We start from the raw sequence: 16,334 nt of genomic DNA on the forward strand, positions 1-16,334 counted from the left end.
CTAACACACACCAATGGAGCATGTACACATTCACCACAGCGACAACAAACCAGTTCCAGTGTCTGGTGTTTATCTTCCCCCACTCCAGCACACACATAGAGATGGCAGGCACTGGCACAGCTCCTTATTCCCTCCCTCACAAACATAATTTATCACCTGCAGGAGCCCCACTGTGTGTGTGTGTGTGTGTGTGTGTGTGTGTGTGTGTGTGTGTGTGTGTGTGTGTGTGTGTGTGTGTACACTGTGACCTGATCCAGTGCCACCCTAACCTTATTAAGAAACAAACTGATGACAACAGAGAAAATTGTTCTTCCTAACCCCTTGTGGTAAAATTGGTACTGCAGCCACCTGCCCCTGGACGTCTGCCCTTTAATGCACATCTCAGACAGCGTGCACACACACACACACACTGTGATAAACACACAAAGGGGACCCCTGCTGAGAGTAAAAACAAAGTTCCCATTTGCCCCCCCCCCCCACACACACACACACCCAACCCCCCTCCCATCCTCATCATTCTTCGTCTGTCTCATTGTTTCGTACCTTCAGCTAATCCATCCACAGGCATGCATCTCAGTAACCGCTCATCTACACGAGTGAATTAAATATGCTGCACAGAAAACAAGGACACATACAAAAAGAGACTGATCATAAATGAGCTCAAAGCAGCATTTATTCCTCATTGTTTTTCAAAGCATAACAATTATACTTTCATCTATTTGCACACAGAGAGTTCCCTGGTGAATTTGTTTTTGGAGTTGAAGGGCATCTGCACCAGCCTTCCCACCACACGAGCACAATTCAAATGACATCCATTGTGTCATTTGTCCTGTCTCTGATCTCTTGCGGGACTCTCTTGTGTGTGTGTGTGCGTGCGTGCGTGTGCGTGTGTGTGTGTGTGTGTGTGTGTTTGTTTCTCAGGGTAGTAATAGAACACTCTGCCGGTCTCTCTTCGCAGCCTCCTCCTCTTCCTTTTGTTCCTCGGTGACCTCGGCCCTGCAAGACCGAATCCAACAATTAAAGGCAGAGCATCCCACATACTCAAAGCTAAAATACCAGCCTATGATTAAAGGAGAAGATGTGCTGAGCCTTTCGTAGGTAGTTACAGATGCTGACATCACAGAGTTTGTTCCAGACACATTTCTTACAAGTATCAGATGGACACAGCAGCTCACTTACACATCTAATGAGCAAATTAAGGTCCACCAAAGTATAGATTGTGTAGCAATGCTAGGAATGATTAAAAAAAATGTTTTTAAAAACTGAAGAAAAAGAAGACAAAAGAAGAAATGTTGTGACTGATCATATTTAAAACATCCACAAGAAGAAGAAGATACCATAACTGCACCAACTGGCCCTCGCCATCTGTATTTATTGAGGCATTTAGGAGAAGCCTCCCCAACTTAGCATTCAGCTATGACAAGGCCAAATTAACTTGGGAGTCATAAAGGACAGCAGGCATATCAATGCCATCCTCACTGCCCACCCGCGCTGAAACTAGAGTTGCTCTATTGGTGTCAACTCAGCCAGCAGGTGTGACGGCCTTTTTCTTTTATCAAGAATCCCCTTATTTTCCTCAGATGATTGATGAGTGACTCAGATTCAATTCATGCAGAGTGTTGGAAGTTCAGAAGTTTTCTCAGATTGAAAATGTTGCTTTGCTTAAACTTTACATATGCATGACGTTTCCTCTCTAAGCAGGTTGACATATCATAAAAGGTCCACAACTGAACCGAGTCTTTAAAAGTTGACCTGACTTGTAAAACTGAATAATCATTCCGACTCATTGTTTGTGTCATAACCTGCGTTGTACCTTCAAGCTGCAAACTGTGCTGCAGGTTTAATGAATGGAGTGTGACCACAGACAAAAAAGAACAAGCTGATATTCATTTTACAGGAAGTCAGTCAAAACATTCATACAGGGTACAGTCATGTTTTTGATATATTTAAAAAAAAATATATATATATATTTAATTCCTGTTATATTCATGTTATGCTCCTGTGAATTCTGAGTTGCAATAAATTGAACATGAAAAAAACTTCAATACGTCCATTTTCTGAATATTAATGTGACAAGACTCTGAAAAATCTGCACTTACTGCAGGTTAGATCACAGACAGCCAAAAGATGGGGGCAACACGAAAGCACAGCCAAGCAACTGCAGGCAGTTGAATGAGTCAGAGCAAAGATACGTGATGAATCGCTGTCTGAAGATTGAGGCTGAATCACATCAGACATGTGCATCAAAGGACACACGCACACTGCACGTAACATGCTATGTCATAAGATGCACTTTAGTGTAGCGGGACTCTACTTTAGAGTGTACATTTCCTATTACTGGAATATTCAATGAAACAAATGTATATTTTATCGATTCAATACGAGACCAGATTGAAAACTCTTCGCGACTGGTTTGCGGCAGAGACCGCTCCGCAGCCGAAATCGTCGACATACATCTGCTCTACGATGCTGCAGCAGCCACCCACTCGGTCTATTAGGACAGTGTCCCTCTCAGACGGTAGAGTGAATCCATTGTGCATCAAGGGAGTGACTTGTGAGTTAAACGTCTACAGAATGATAGCTCTACGCTGAAAATGAATTTGTATTTCCCGTTTGTAGTGAGCGTTGTAAAAAAAAAAAAAATAATGTTACAGCAACGCGTCAACTAACCGCATTAAAGGGTTCCTATTATCCCAAAAGTCTGTGTTTTTGGATATTCTGTCAGCTGAATATTATCCAAAAACTGCATGCGAGAAGGAAAAGTGACAGTAATCGCAAAAGGTGAGAGTTGCGCCGAGACAGGAACAAAAAGATACCTGTACAGCGAAGCAGAAGCAGTCAGATTAAGTGCCTCTGCGTGCGTGCGTGCGTGCGTGTGTGTATGTGTGTGTGTGTGTGTGTGTGTGTGTGTGTGTGTGTGTGTGTGTGTGTGTGTGTGTGTGTGTGTGTGTGTGTGTGTGTGTGTGTATATATTGGTGTGTGCATGTGTGTATGTTTTAAAGATGTAAAGAGCTGTTTTGGGAGCTCTCTCTGTACTATGTGCTAATCCGTTTATTACACGTCTCAATGTGATATTCACAGTGCTGTGCTCAGCACAAGGCCTCCAGCGCAGATTATGCCCGCGACACGCACGCACTAGCGCAAAACGTCAACAATGCACAGACACACACACACACACACACACACACACACGCATGCAGCATCTGATATACGAGAAAAAAATACATTGACACACTCTCGTCTCACACACACACACACGTTAAGCAGCACATTAAGGCCCGATACCCAACATGCTGTCAAAGCTAAAGTCGTTCTGCTGGCTAACGATCCATTACACACTGCACATATCCGGCAGAGACGGGGGATTGACGGCGCACAAAAGAAAAAGAGGGATAACCCCCCCCCCCCCCCCACCCTCCTTTTTTTTTTTTAGGATATCAAATTAGAATGGAAATTTTAACAGCTGCTTAAACTCTAACTTTAAATTGCAGAGGACATGCAATTGTCCCGAATGGGCAGAAATCATACATTACTACCATTTCCAGGTCCAATAACAGACACTTGAGGTTACCCTTTAGGATAAGGTCATGTACATTGTGATCCCTGAGCAACAAAGTTACTACATGGGAGTGTGTTCAGTTTGTTACCCACCGTGTGAAACGAGGACTCGCACGCTCATCTTTGTTTCCACTGTTTTTGGTACCAAACACCAGAGTCTCTGTTTCTGAGGTAGATATAAAAGACGGTTAATGCTGTCACTGCTGTAACTCATAATTCATCATCAGGCATTTCTGTAATTGTCCTCCAAACACACTTGTGTTGTCATCAATACACAAAGTCCTCCATTGATTCATGAAAGGCTAAATTGAATGTGTTTGCGTGCATGACTTGCTGTTGTATGTGTGTTTCTGTACCCTCGGCTCTGAGTCTTAGTTCCCGCTCCAGAGCGTGGAGTGTATGTGCAGTTGCGTCGGCGTCCAGGTCCGGGTCCTCACAGCCTGTCTGATCCACACCACAGATCTCCATGATCTCTTGGGCCGCTCGGGACAACGGACGAAATGCCGGAACAAATTGGGATCCCGATGTGGGACGACACAGGCGGGCAGAGAGAGGAAGAGGAGAGGGGGAATGGGAGAGGCAGGGAGAGACAGATGCAGAGAGAGGACTTGGATTTGTCCTTCGAGGGTGAGAAACAATAGGTGTGGGGTTGCCAGGCAGGTTCGACCCCGACCCTGAATAAAAAACAAAAGAGAGATATGTAAAGAGAAACTTAACAGTGCACATAAGGACCGATGGATAAATGCAATGATGGGCCGTTTTGAGAAAACAACGAGAGAAAGTGTGTGTGTGTGTGTGTGTGTGTGTGCGTGCGTGCGTGTGTGTGTGTGAGAGAAAGTGATGAGAGGGCACGGAGAGGAAGAAAGGAGAATGTAAGAAGAAGCTGTGCTGCTCAGGATTCAGGGAAAGAGGGTGAGAGATACAAAAACGATCACAACAGTCAGAGGAACGAGTGGTGTCTCATCCCACTCCACTGCGAGCCACATCAAATTGAATCAGATTGAACATCCATTCCCACCTGCTCACTGTAAATTACATCGAGGCCCCCACAGAGAAGCTATGATGGCGTGGGTGTGCATGTGTGTGTCGGCAGCACACCGGTTCCTCATGCTGCGTGCTGTCTAACCAGTTTTAGCTCCAGTGTTAAGTCTTTCAGTCTTTCAATCTTCCATTGTCTCGTCACCCCATCCCTCTCTCCTCCGCTCTCAGTGCCTGACTCCTTCTTTCAACAAGCACAGAACCTCCACTTAGTGTTTCACAACCACCTGCGCTGTCAAACTAAGCAGCATGGGAGGAGCGAAGCGCGCGGTGCGGTGCTGCTAACACACGTAGATGTACACATACTTCTGGACTCAATTTACTTCCATTTCAAAGCAGACGGGACACATTGTGCGTCGAGATTTGTGCTGCTGATAAAATTCTGTGCCAGCTTTGAAATGTATCAAGTGTAAAATAAGAGAAAGATTCAAATCTGATCTCTCCTCCCTCAAGAGTTCCTGAAGAAGGTCAGATTTCAATTTGACTTTTTGCGTGTTTCTGCGTGTTCGTTGTAGTCATAGCCTCGAGTCATATTAAGATGCAGTCATTGACGTGTGTATCATTTTCGTGTTACGAATTATAATGTCAGATCTTTGCAACGCACTAAAAAAATGCACGAGGACAAAACATGGTAAACTAAACGCGGTGAACTTTAAAAGGAGTTCCCCTCTTACACAAATATGCTCAGGAGCTATTTCGAGACATTCACTGATAGCACAAGGGAGCCAAAGTACAGATGTTTTGGCGAGGAGCCCTCTTCAGCGTGCTGTCAGACAGCACGCTGGAGCGGCACACTGACAAGACAGCACAATGAAGCACCCTTAGTGAGGCAACTTGCCGAAACGTCTGTGCTTAGGTTCCCTTGTGGAAGTAAAAACACTGGAAACATGATGCTATAATTAAATAGGCTTCAAAAAAAAAAGTTTGTTTTAACTCTTGAGTGGTTTAACAACTGTGGATCTTAAGTGCGAGTTGCCACGAGTGTGGACAATCTCGTCCTCAATGTCACAAATGATTCACTTTGGAGCTGATACCGTGGCTAGAAAAGAGTGAGTATAAAATTGAAATAAAGATTACAATAAATAGGTCAAAGTTTTGACGACTTCGCAATACGATGAATGGACATGACACAAGACAGCCGGGGCTAAATAGTGATAGTAGAGAGTGGAGGAATAAAATGCAGTTGTTTACAGTAAAGTGAGGGGGGAAAGGGAAAAGTAAGCCTGAGAACCGATTATCATTGGTGGGTATTAGATATATCGCTGCGTAAAACAGATTACCACTCTGTCTCTCAGCTGTCTGTTTGTGTGTGTGTGTGTGTGTGTGTGTGTGTGTGTGTGTGTGTGTGTGTGTGTGTGTCTACAAAAACAGTTTACTGCAGTGTTTCTAGGATCTGGGTGAAGGAAGTGATGAGACGTCCAATCCTGCATGTATTTGTGCACAGTATGCGGGTACGTGACATGCGTGCCAGTTTGTGCCTGAGAGTAATACTGTATACTCTCTTTAAGAAACCTGCACACACTCAGTGCCATGAGAGTGTGGCTGTATGTGGAAATCAGGTGCATTGATTGTGTATGAAATGGAGTTTTGGGTGTCGGAGAGTAAATGAATAACAGGAAGAGCTCAGTGTGCCTGAAAATATTCACACGGGCAAAATACACACAAGCATGTGCGAGAGCACACGTGTGCACGCGTTTACCGGATGTTCCTGGTTCACACGCTAATATCTCTCTTCTCCTGGTTGAGTGAGTGTGAATTCCAGTTGGCTGCGTGTGGTTGTCCTTCATCGCTCTAAAAAGCAGGTGTTCCTCAGTGGAGGTTGAGAGGCTGCTGCTTGATCCATAACTCTCTGACCCTGAAAGAGAGGGTGAAAAAGTAAGAGAGGGGTCATCAATTCAGAGTTGGATAAAAAAAAAAAAAAAAACATTTAAAAAAAAAGGCTCACCAAGACCAGCCATGCATAAATGCCTGACACAAAACATTGAAAAACAAACAGCATGCAGCAGCATGTCTGTAGTTTGAGAGCACTCTGTTATATCCCATCAACTTTTCCTCTGGTTTCTCTTCTAGCGGCTCTGTTTGAAAAGTATCCCATCACTCTACCCACTTTCACGTTCCGTCATTGCCCTTTACGCGCTTTCAGAGGCAGTTGGAATACCTGCATACAAGATAAATGAAATCCAAAGACACCGATCATGCACTGTCACGCCGCTATCAGCTGGATGTATAGCTAGCAATGCATTTGCTTTGCTATCTAACTCCAACAGTTTGAGATTTTTCGATAGCTCCGACATATTAAATAACTTTGCAGCCATGACTGCATATGAATGCTACACAGAATATAAAGCAGAGGAAATTAAGAATAGTGTTGTTTTTTTTCATGGTTGTTTATCAATTAAAAAAGTCAGTCTAGGTTATGGTCCTGAATCATTCAAATCTTTTAATGCTTTATATCATAAAATGTAGAAATGAATAGCTAATAATAGCAGTTCACAACACAGATACAAAACAAAGCTTATCATTGTTACCGTAGTTCCATAAATACATGAAGAGTCCTCAACGATCCCTGCAGGCTTAAACAGGCACCCATGCTGACGGTGCACCGACAAACTACTGGCTACTACAACACCAGCCTCAAATGCCAGAATAAAGGATGGTTGTGAAGAGGATCTCAGTTTACTAAAAATCTATTTGCCAATAAATGCTGACAATTCCCTAAATGAATTGAAGTAAATTTAGTAATTACATTTGATACAATAATCTATTTACCTATTCAGCACCAAACCGATATTGCTTAACAGGCCTGTTCAGCTGGTTCTGACAGCTTCAATGCAATTACTGCTGTTTTCCTCTTTCTCTCCAGTGATCAGTCAATTCATTAATACTATTGACTGAAAGAAGAATCTACTAACTAGTCTAAATACGCTGTAAATAAAGAGAGGATAGTGGGAGAGCAGTCAGATATCCAGCTTCTAAACCCACTAAAGAAAAGAAGGGAGAAAGTTGAAGATCATTCGAAGATACCACTGGAATTCCACAAGTCTGATGGTCTGTCTTTTCTTCTTCTTGCCTTTTGTCTTTCAGAGAAGCTGTACATGTCCCTGTCTGTTTGCCTATTTCTTCATAAATGTGTCTGATTTGCACCATCCCTTACTGCTAGTGACTCCAACAGCTACCTGTGTCACTTTTCTTGCTCTTTTTCTATGTACACTCAAACCATAAAAATACATTCTGTATTAGTTGAAGTAAAAGATCGAAGACTTCTTTTATGCACAGAACAGGTTTGTTTCTCCCAAATGTTTTTCACAAATTTGTTCAAATCTGTAAACTGTAAATGTGCAAGTTTTATCCTGCAACACAATGCCACGGATGTCACAAGTTTTGAGGGAGCACGCAATGGGCATGCTGATGCACCAGTTCGTTTGCACAACCAAAGAAATTTGACACAAACTCTCAGAAATCATAGTTCGTCTGAGCTCTCACCGGGAATCAACAACCTGTCAACTCTATGGCGAGGAGATGTGTCGCACTGCATGAGGGGAATGGTGACATCGGATACTGAATGTTTTTTTGCCAAACACTGTAAAAAAACAGTCCAAGGAACGCCTGTGCAATAAGCACACGGTTTAATCTGCATATTGCAGTGCCACACCTGCCAGGTGTTCACACACACAGATTTTGACAAATTATGAAAATAATTTGAGAAAAATAAATCTTTTGCGTGCATAAAATAAGGGCTCGATTTTTACATCATGAAAAATGGGGTCGAAAACAAATGCGTTGCGTTGATATTTTTGTTGAGTGTCGGTCTCTCCCTTTCGTTGTTGTTGAACTGGATGCACGTGCGACAGCAACTGCACACAAACAACCTCATTTTCTGACCGATGAGGTGACGGGGAGAATGTGAAAAAGGTGAGAAAGGTGAAACGGTAAAACAGGAGACATAAAAAACCTGTTGGATCTCAGCCCTGCCAGGAAAAAAAAAAAAAAAAAAGGAAAATAGAGTAGACAGATGGAGGGATGGAGGGGTATAAATGAGTGTGAAGTGTTGTCAAGGTGATATTCCTCCTCTCTAACCTTTCCCTCTCATTAACTTTGGAGCTTTAACGATGGTGGCAGAGACAGTGCGGGATTTGACGAGTGGCTGGCTGCTTGGTGTGAGGAGGTTCGTGGTGCCCTTGTGGGAGTCTATCACTGTTAACCTCGTTCATTTAACCCAGGCTTGACAATGGAACAGTGAAAAGGATGGAACAATGGATGAAAGAAAAGGTTGATGGGATCATTTTGGGCAGAGGCAATTAACTTAAGCAAACAATTTGAAATCCTTGCTGAATGAAAACAGTAACCGCTTTTGAAATGCATGTAATTCAACAGTCTTGGACAAGATAGCGAGGTTTAATAAGCACCATGTGTTCAGATAAATCGTAGCATCTGATGCAATCCAAATAAAATTACTTTAACTCTTGCAATTTGGAGGTGCATGCTTGACTTCCACCAGTGCACAGTCTGAGCAGTTTACTAATTATTAGTGTTAACAAATTCTGAACGCCCATGCTGTGGCCACAAATATGAAATTCATCATGAACCTTGGGGGCATATTCCTCAGTAGCTACAGCACGGTCTACCAGACACAGTTAATGTCTGACCATTTAAAAAAAAACATATTATTGCAGCAGAATGTGCTTGATGTAGTTGAAGGTGAAACTTGGCAATGAAGGAAAATACTCCAAAACCATGAAAGAAAATGTATCTACAGGCAAAGGCTAGTGATGGGGATAAAAACGATATAAAGTAAACTGAAACAAAAGCAACAGCAATAACTACTGCATAAAATACCTCCCACAAAGATGTACAGAACTAGGCTTTACTTTAAACTATATTTGTCCAGAATCTTCTGGACGATAATGACTGATTAGAGAACAGGTTTTCAGAGGCGTCGTGAAAACATGACAATACAGAGATGACATAAAGTATGCCTTACAACATTCCTCTGAAAAGTAAAGTCAAAGTACTCTTTGTGTGCCGTGTGAAGGACACAGGCATTGTTACCCACACTTTTCAGCTGAGAAAGAAACAAGACAGAAAGGCTGTGTTGTCTGAGTGAGTCTTTGTGATGATTTATGGGCAGTTTATGGGTGGTGGTGGTGGTGTCGGCTGTGCGGTCTGTGCACGTCAATGTGTGCCTGCGTTCTCCTCCGGTTTAAGAAAATTTAGGAACTAAATATAGGCAACAAAAAAAAAGAGGCACACAGGCTTAGAAGCATGCATGCGCGCGCGCGCGCGCACACACACACACACACACACACACACACACACACACACACACACACACACACACACACACACACACACACACACACACACACACACACACACACACACACACACACACACACACACACACACACACACACACAACAACTCAGGAAAGCTCCCCTCGGACCCACCAGCAGTAAATTATTGGTGTTGTCCCCCATCTCTCATTTTTCACAAAGCACCCGGCACTCCTCTGGGTTTAAAACTCATTTTCATGTCTCTTGTAAGCTCCACATTTTTACATATTTGTTCTAAATCCTATTATGAGGCTTTTGTGATATGAATAACACTTGCAAATTGGAAAATATCTCCAGGCAAAAGCTGGACACAGAGGTAATCTTCAAAATCTAATCGCTTTCTGATGTAGTTTATAGGAAAACATGATTCAGATTGACAAACTTCCCATTGAAACTGAACCATAAAAAAAAAATCAAGCTCTCACCCACACACATGAAAAGACTTTCCCTCTTCAACCTACCTGTTGGGCCTGGGTCATGCGGCGAAGACTGGATTGTGTGGTTAGCCTCACAGTGTGCATGTTCTGGTGTGCCGGCGTGAACAGTGTTATTCACGTCAAAACCTGGAGGCGAGAACCCATCCAGATCATAGAACTGCTCTGATCCAGGCCCAGCACTCTGGTTGTGCATCACCTAAGGGGATATGGAAACAGATGGAAGGGATGTAGGAGAAGGAGGGTTGGAACGAAGAAGGGGGGTAAGCAGTAGAAAAGGGAATAGAAAAATGAAGACAGGGAGAAAAACAGGTCATGTTAGAGTGAGATTGAGATGATACACAAAGGGAAATGGGAAGGAATACATGGATACATTATGAAGGGAGTTGAGGAGGTTATAGGAGGGGGAATATATATATATATATATATAAAAAAAGAACATGGAAATAGAGTGATTAAGATAAAAACAAAAAACAAAACATAGACTGGTCTCAAAGCTTAATTTGATTAACTTTTAACAATTCAGGTAAGTGTGTTACATTTTTATTTTCCCATTTCGACAGTGTAAAAGCATAATATTAAGCCGGTGTCTTTTACTGGAGATTATTCCCCTCTCTCCCTGTTTCCTTTGTTTCCACTTGATGAATTGATTTTTAATTAACCCCTGGAGCTGGTGAGAGAATCTCACAATGGCGTGGTGGGTTAGCTGTTCTTCTCGTGCAGGTGCGCTCCTGTGAGACAAGGGTAAAATGAGGAAGCTCTGTTTGGTTAAGATTAGATCTGATGCATTAGCATGCTAGCCTTGCAGGACATTGCAGATGGACTGGGAGATAGAAAGGAAGGCATGTGGGAATAGCGCTACTTAGAGCAAGGAAGGAGCAAGGATGGAGAATGACAAGAGGAAGACAAGGGTAAAAGAAGGGAACGAAGGCATAAGAATGAAACGGCAAGTGGCCAGACACAATGACACTGTGCAGTGAGAAAAATGTGAGGTCTCTTTGTGCAGACCAGATCTCCTCATAAGGAAAGGGAGCTGCAGTTGACTAGCTGCCTTAACTACAGGGTAAAAGTAAAAGAAAAAGGAGGACGAACATCAGAAAAGAGGGCAGAAAAAAAGATGGATAAAAGGAAAGAGAGGCAGAAAAGTGTAAAAAATGTACGGAAGACGAGAGCAGAAGAGATCAGGGCCAGAGAGAGAGAGAGAGAGAGAGAGAGAGAGAGAGAGAGAGAGAGAAACACTATCTAATCATTTTAGGAGCAGTTTGATTCAGGTCCAAAGGCCACTGATAACCACCAGCCTTACAATCATGAATTTAATTTTGTTCCAGCTTTTTAATAAAGCAACTAGACCCTCCCCCCACCCCTTATTTTTTCATTCCTCTGTCACAGTGTAAAGGATTCATACCATTAAATGGCAGATAAGTCCATTGACCATTCAGGCAGTGCCTTTTTAATCCACTCTGTTTCTCTTTTCTTCCCTCAATGGTTAGCACCTTTAACACCACAGCTTTAGATATCTCTGAGCTATAGATGAATCATGTAAAGTAATTACCAGGATACAAATGTTATCTAATAGATCGGGTCAGGTACAATAAGAAACTGACTGTAGGTCGCGGAAGTCTTCTCGTTCCACACGGCAATTATGTCCGGTGTACTGAACTTCTAAAACTTGCCAATGTATTCCTTTTATTAACCAGCCTTGAGAAATTTCTAAGACAAACTTCAGTGCATGGGAATATTACTAGAACTATACATTCTTCCGTTCTTTTGTTGGCAATTTGTATGCAATCAAATATTTTTCACCACAGTCATTTGCAGAGACTGTGTTGAATCTTTATTAAGCAAAAGGACTTCTGCTTTTGAGATGAAAAACTTTGTGGTGCTGTGAATTGTGTTACATCAGTGATTTGCACCTCTGCATCAAAATAAAGTGCTATCCAGGCTTCAATAGGGTGGCCAAAAAATGTCTTCTCAAAAGTAATGAGTCAGTCTTTTATGACTGAAAACTAAGTCACATTGAAACAATGGTTAAATACAGACTACATTATGGATTGAATTTAGTAGGCTCATGTCAGTAATTTCTTACATATTCATGCCTTTAGAGTTTCCCACTTATAAAACGTACTTAGAGCTTCCCAGAGCTATTACAACTCTGTGTCCACCCTTTTAAGAACCAAAAGCACACAGGAATGTTGAAATATGTTACCGTGGATGGTTTTGACAGCTGCTCTGGCTTATCAGTCTGCAAATCTTTCTCCGTTTCTGCCTCTGCAGGAACAAAGGAATCTTCTTGATGAGCTATGGCAGGATTCTTTTGCTCTTCTCTGGATCTCTCTCTCGTTAAACGTCCTTGCATCTGTGCTTCTTCGTCTGAAGAGTCGTCTTCATGTGGAGCCAGACCGAGGCTATCACTGGACATTTCATCTCCGCTGTCTTCATGAAAAATACAGACACACGTGTTAAGTAACTGCAGTTTAGTTATGATTCAAGATGAACAAAGGCTATTTTTCCTCGTGCTGGACTCTAATCTAAAAGAATAGCATTGTATTTACGTGGTTTAAACAATGTTGGACTTTCAAGGTGAATGGTAAAAACACGCTGACTGTCCTTGTTTATCGTGCTTTGAACCACTGAAGCAACATTTTCATCTCTAACATACGAGGAAAAACGTAACACGTGATGTGAGTGTCCTTGACACTGAAAAGCTCTGATAAACTGATAAAGCAGGCATTCAGTGCCACGCTGGTCAAAGAGCTGTAGGAAGTGGCAGAAGTGAAGGATGCAAAGGATGAAGGAAAGAACAGAGATGATGGATGAATCGAGGAAGAGAGGTAGAGGTGTGAGGCAGGCAGTGGAACTGAGATAAAGTAAAAGCAAGATTAAGAAAAGTTGTGAAATAATAGGCTTTTCTAAACTGATACCACAGTTCACAAGACACAAGGTTTTGAATTTAAAGCCCAGATTTTTTTGCACAGTTTTAATTCTAAAAAGGATCTCCTACATTTCCCAATGTTTCTGAAAAACAAATAGGCCTCAGCAAATCATAACCTGTACAGACACATTTATAGTGTGGGCACATGAATGGCCTCACAAACAGACCCACAACAATATAGTCAGTGAAAAACAAATGGGACATATGCAAACAGTCGGGTCATTAACTGGGATCTGGGGCAGAATTCGCAAAACATCTTAAGGCTTGTTATTTAAGAGCAAAATATATTATTTAAACTGTGATATATACATAAAATAAGGTGATTTCATCATCATCACTGGAATATTGTCCGTAAAACTGTAGAATGTATACAGAATTATAACATCAAAATATAATGATTGGTTTAGTCAGCTGAAAAATAAACGTCCTATTATGTTAATTGGTACCAGATACAAACACACTTACACAAGTCAGTATTTCATCTATCTATCTACCAAAAGTTGCTTCTCGTTCCTTATTAATTGCATGTATTTTTCACATTCCCAGACACACACCTGGCATTTGTCAACCAACCAATGTAGACTTGTCCTTAAGTTAATTGATGAAACGCAATGTCATCCATAGCTACGAGGTCAACTCCACCCTTCCTCTCAGCTTCGGAGTTCTTGCTGTTCCTTATTAAGATTTGCTCTCTTCGGGGGATTTTGTGAACAGGTCTTACATGTGGAAAATCTTACTAAGGAACATGGAGCACACTATTCTCACGATCTAAGCGCACAGAGCAAGTGCATTTAGGCCCACGTCCAAAACCTTTTGCTTGTCTGACAGGTAATCTGAGCACAAAGTAAGGTGCATCGTTCACAGCTCGGTATCGAGTCTTTTAAATAATCATAGGTCTATTTTGGGTGTAACATCAGTGTCATCACTCATTCCCTTTGAGAGACAGGTGCACCTTGGCGGACTGCCATTATGACAGAAGATTTGCAAAGTAGTTGGAGAGAACTCTTCCCTGAAGAGGAAACCGATCTGCTCGTGTGCAGATTGATGTACACAATACAAATATTTCACACTGCAATCTTGGACATGCGTATCACACCTAGATGAACGAAAAAGTTCCAACTCACCATTACGTCAACTCAACAGGAAGTCCGCCGTTTTGAAATTTAGTCGCCATTTTTGGCAATTCACACATATTGTACTTTAACAAACTCCTCCTACATATATTGTCGGACCAACTTGAAATTGAGTCTGTGCACTCTTAACATGTTTGGAATTAAAAGTTATCAAAATTATACGTCTTCGTCGATCGGTGTGCCCGTGGCCCACCCGTGTGCCCTCTAAGGGTAAGCCACACTGGTTCAAGTTTGTAAATGCGGTCATACTAATACCAAACCAAAAGGCAACAACAATACAAAACTCAAACAAAAATAAAAAATCCCCCAAAAGTCACTTTTCATTTCATGTTTTTTCATATTTCGGACAACATGTATGACACAGTGGTGTAGTGGTTGGAGCAGTTGCCTCACAGTGAGAAGTAATTTGAGGCATGCGTGTCAGTTCAGAAAAAGGTCATACATTTTAATACAAAAAGTGATAAAAAGGTAATCCAAAATATCCAAAGTATGTCATCCAAAATATTCAAAGAAAAGTCATAATATAGCATGTTGTCCAAACTATGATAAAAAAAAAAAAAATGATACATGTCGATAGCATCACGTCAAAAAAGTGACCCAAAAGTAATTTTTGTATATAGTATAGCCCAGCCGATGCGGCTAAATTTGATGTTTCGCTGTGACACAGGAAGTTGATGTTTAAGGTCAAACGATGCTCCAAACCTCACGAAACTTTGCACGTGCGTCAGGCACCAACTTTCATGAGTTTTTGAAAATGTTAAAGCTGCCAAAAAAAAGGCAATTTTTGTTTAAAAAGAATAAGGAACAAGATCGAGAAAAAAAATTGTAACTGCAAGCGGGAATATGCGGACCCTCGCACGCTGCACGTCGGGGAGCCGGTGGCCCCGACCCGCTGGATCCCCAACGTGCAGCGTGCGAGGGCCCGCATATCACTGCTTGCAGTTTTAATTACCTTTCCGTCTGTTGTAGTTTTATGTTAGGTGTTTACTTAAAACCAAATCTTAATCAATATGAATAAAAATAGAAATAACACTTTTTTTTATGGTTGGATTTAAATTGGCTTAGAATAAAAAGATCCACAAACAGTTTATTCACATAAACTGCCTGACTACTGAGAATTGTGTTCAAACTGTGGTGTAGTGTGTAGGAATCACTTTACAGCAAAGAGCTGTGCCTCTCCATCCATAAACATGAATGTGTTTAATTCTCTTTTTCATATTTTTGTAACCCAAATCTAAACTCCAAGAAAGTATGGCGTGGTCTCTGGGAATCTCTGCAAATATTGTTTTGAAATGCAAAATGAATAAAATCAATTTATGGGAAATAGGCTGTATAACAGAAGTACTGTGTACAAATTGTATTAGTGCAGTGGAAAGTAAGGAGGTTTGGGTAGATAGGCATATAGAGTATATATTTGCCTTCAAGCAGACTTGTAGCTGCAAAATGTAGCTAATTACCAACAGATTTATGCAGCTCTATAATCATTACTGATTTAAAATTGTTTCTAACCCTTATTAACCTGGCTATTTAGAAACTAATTGTTAGGCATGGCCCTTTCACGTTCCTTCTCCACCTTGCAAGTGGATGAAATTATACCAGAAACCCTACTTTGACAAATTCAAGATCTCGGCCATGAGAGCAGAGGTGGAAATATTCTTCCCAAATAAAATTCTCTTAGTTAGAACTGTTAATTGTATGAGGTGTAAATTGGCACTTCTTTTTGAATAATGAGGATAAAGAAATAAATGAATGTTTAATCGTATCTGCCTGCGCTGGTGCAAATAATAACTTTGTTGTATATTGTTGGTGATAGGGAGTGGATGTGGCACCCTATGCTCTAGTTGGAGTCAGTGCACCCAAGTAAATGCACAGTTCTGTAGTTGAAGTTCACCCTACACCACCATCA

At 41.6% G+C, this 16,334-nt stretch overlaps 1 protein-coding gene across 1 annotated transcript in view; it reads right to left on the reverse strand.

Annotated features, from left to right (window-relative positions):
- Positions 1-665: 665 nt before the first annotated feature.
- Positions 666-16,334, reverse strand: part of zbbx (zinc finger, B-box domain containing) — a 57,760-nt gene continuing 42,091 nt past the window's right edge. Inside the window, exons 16-21 of the mRNA XM_069687761.1 lie at positions 12,570-12,796; positions 10,391-10,562; positions 6,296-6,451; positions 3,915-4,232; positions 3,652-3,724; positions 666-996 (exon numbers count right to left, since the gene is read on the reverse strand). Of these exons, the coding sequence (XP_069543862.1) occupies positions 918-996; positions 3,652-3,724; positions 3,915-4,232; positions 6,296-6,451; positions 10,391-10,562; positions 12,570-12,796 (1,025 nt within the window). The 3' untranslated portion in view covers positions 666-917. The remainder of the gene's footprint in view (positions 997-3,651; positions 3,725-3,914; positions 4,233-6,295; positions 6,452-10,390; positions 10,563-12,569; positions 12,797-16,334) is intronic.

This window comes from Brachyistius frenatus, unplaced genomic scaffold, assembly GCF_029030835.1.
Source record: "Brachyistius frenatus isolate BFR_SWC_R1_liver_20210118 unplaced genomic scaffold, ASM2903083v1 Contig_1, whole genome shotgun sequence".
Classification (NCBI taxonomy): domain Eukaryota; kingdom Metazoa; phylum Chordata; class Actinopteri; family Embiotocidae; genus Brachyistius; species Brachyistius frenatus.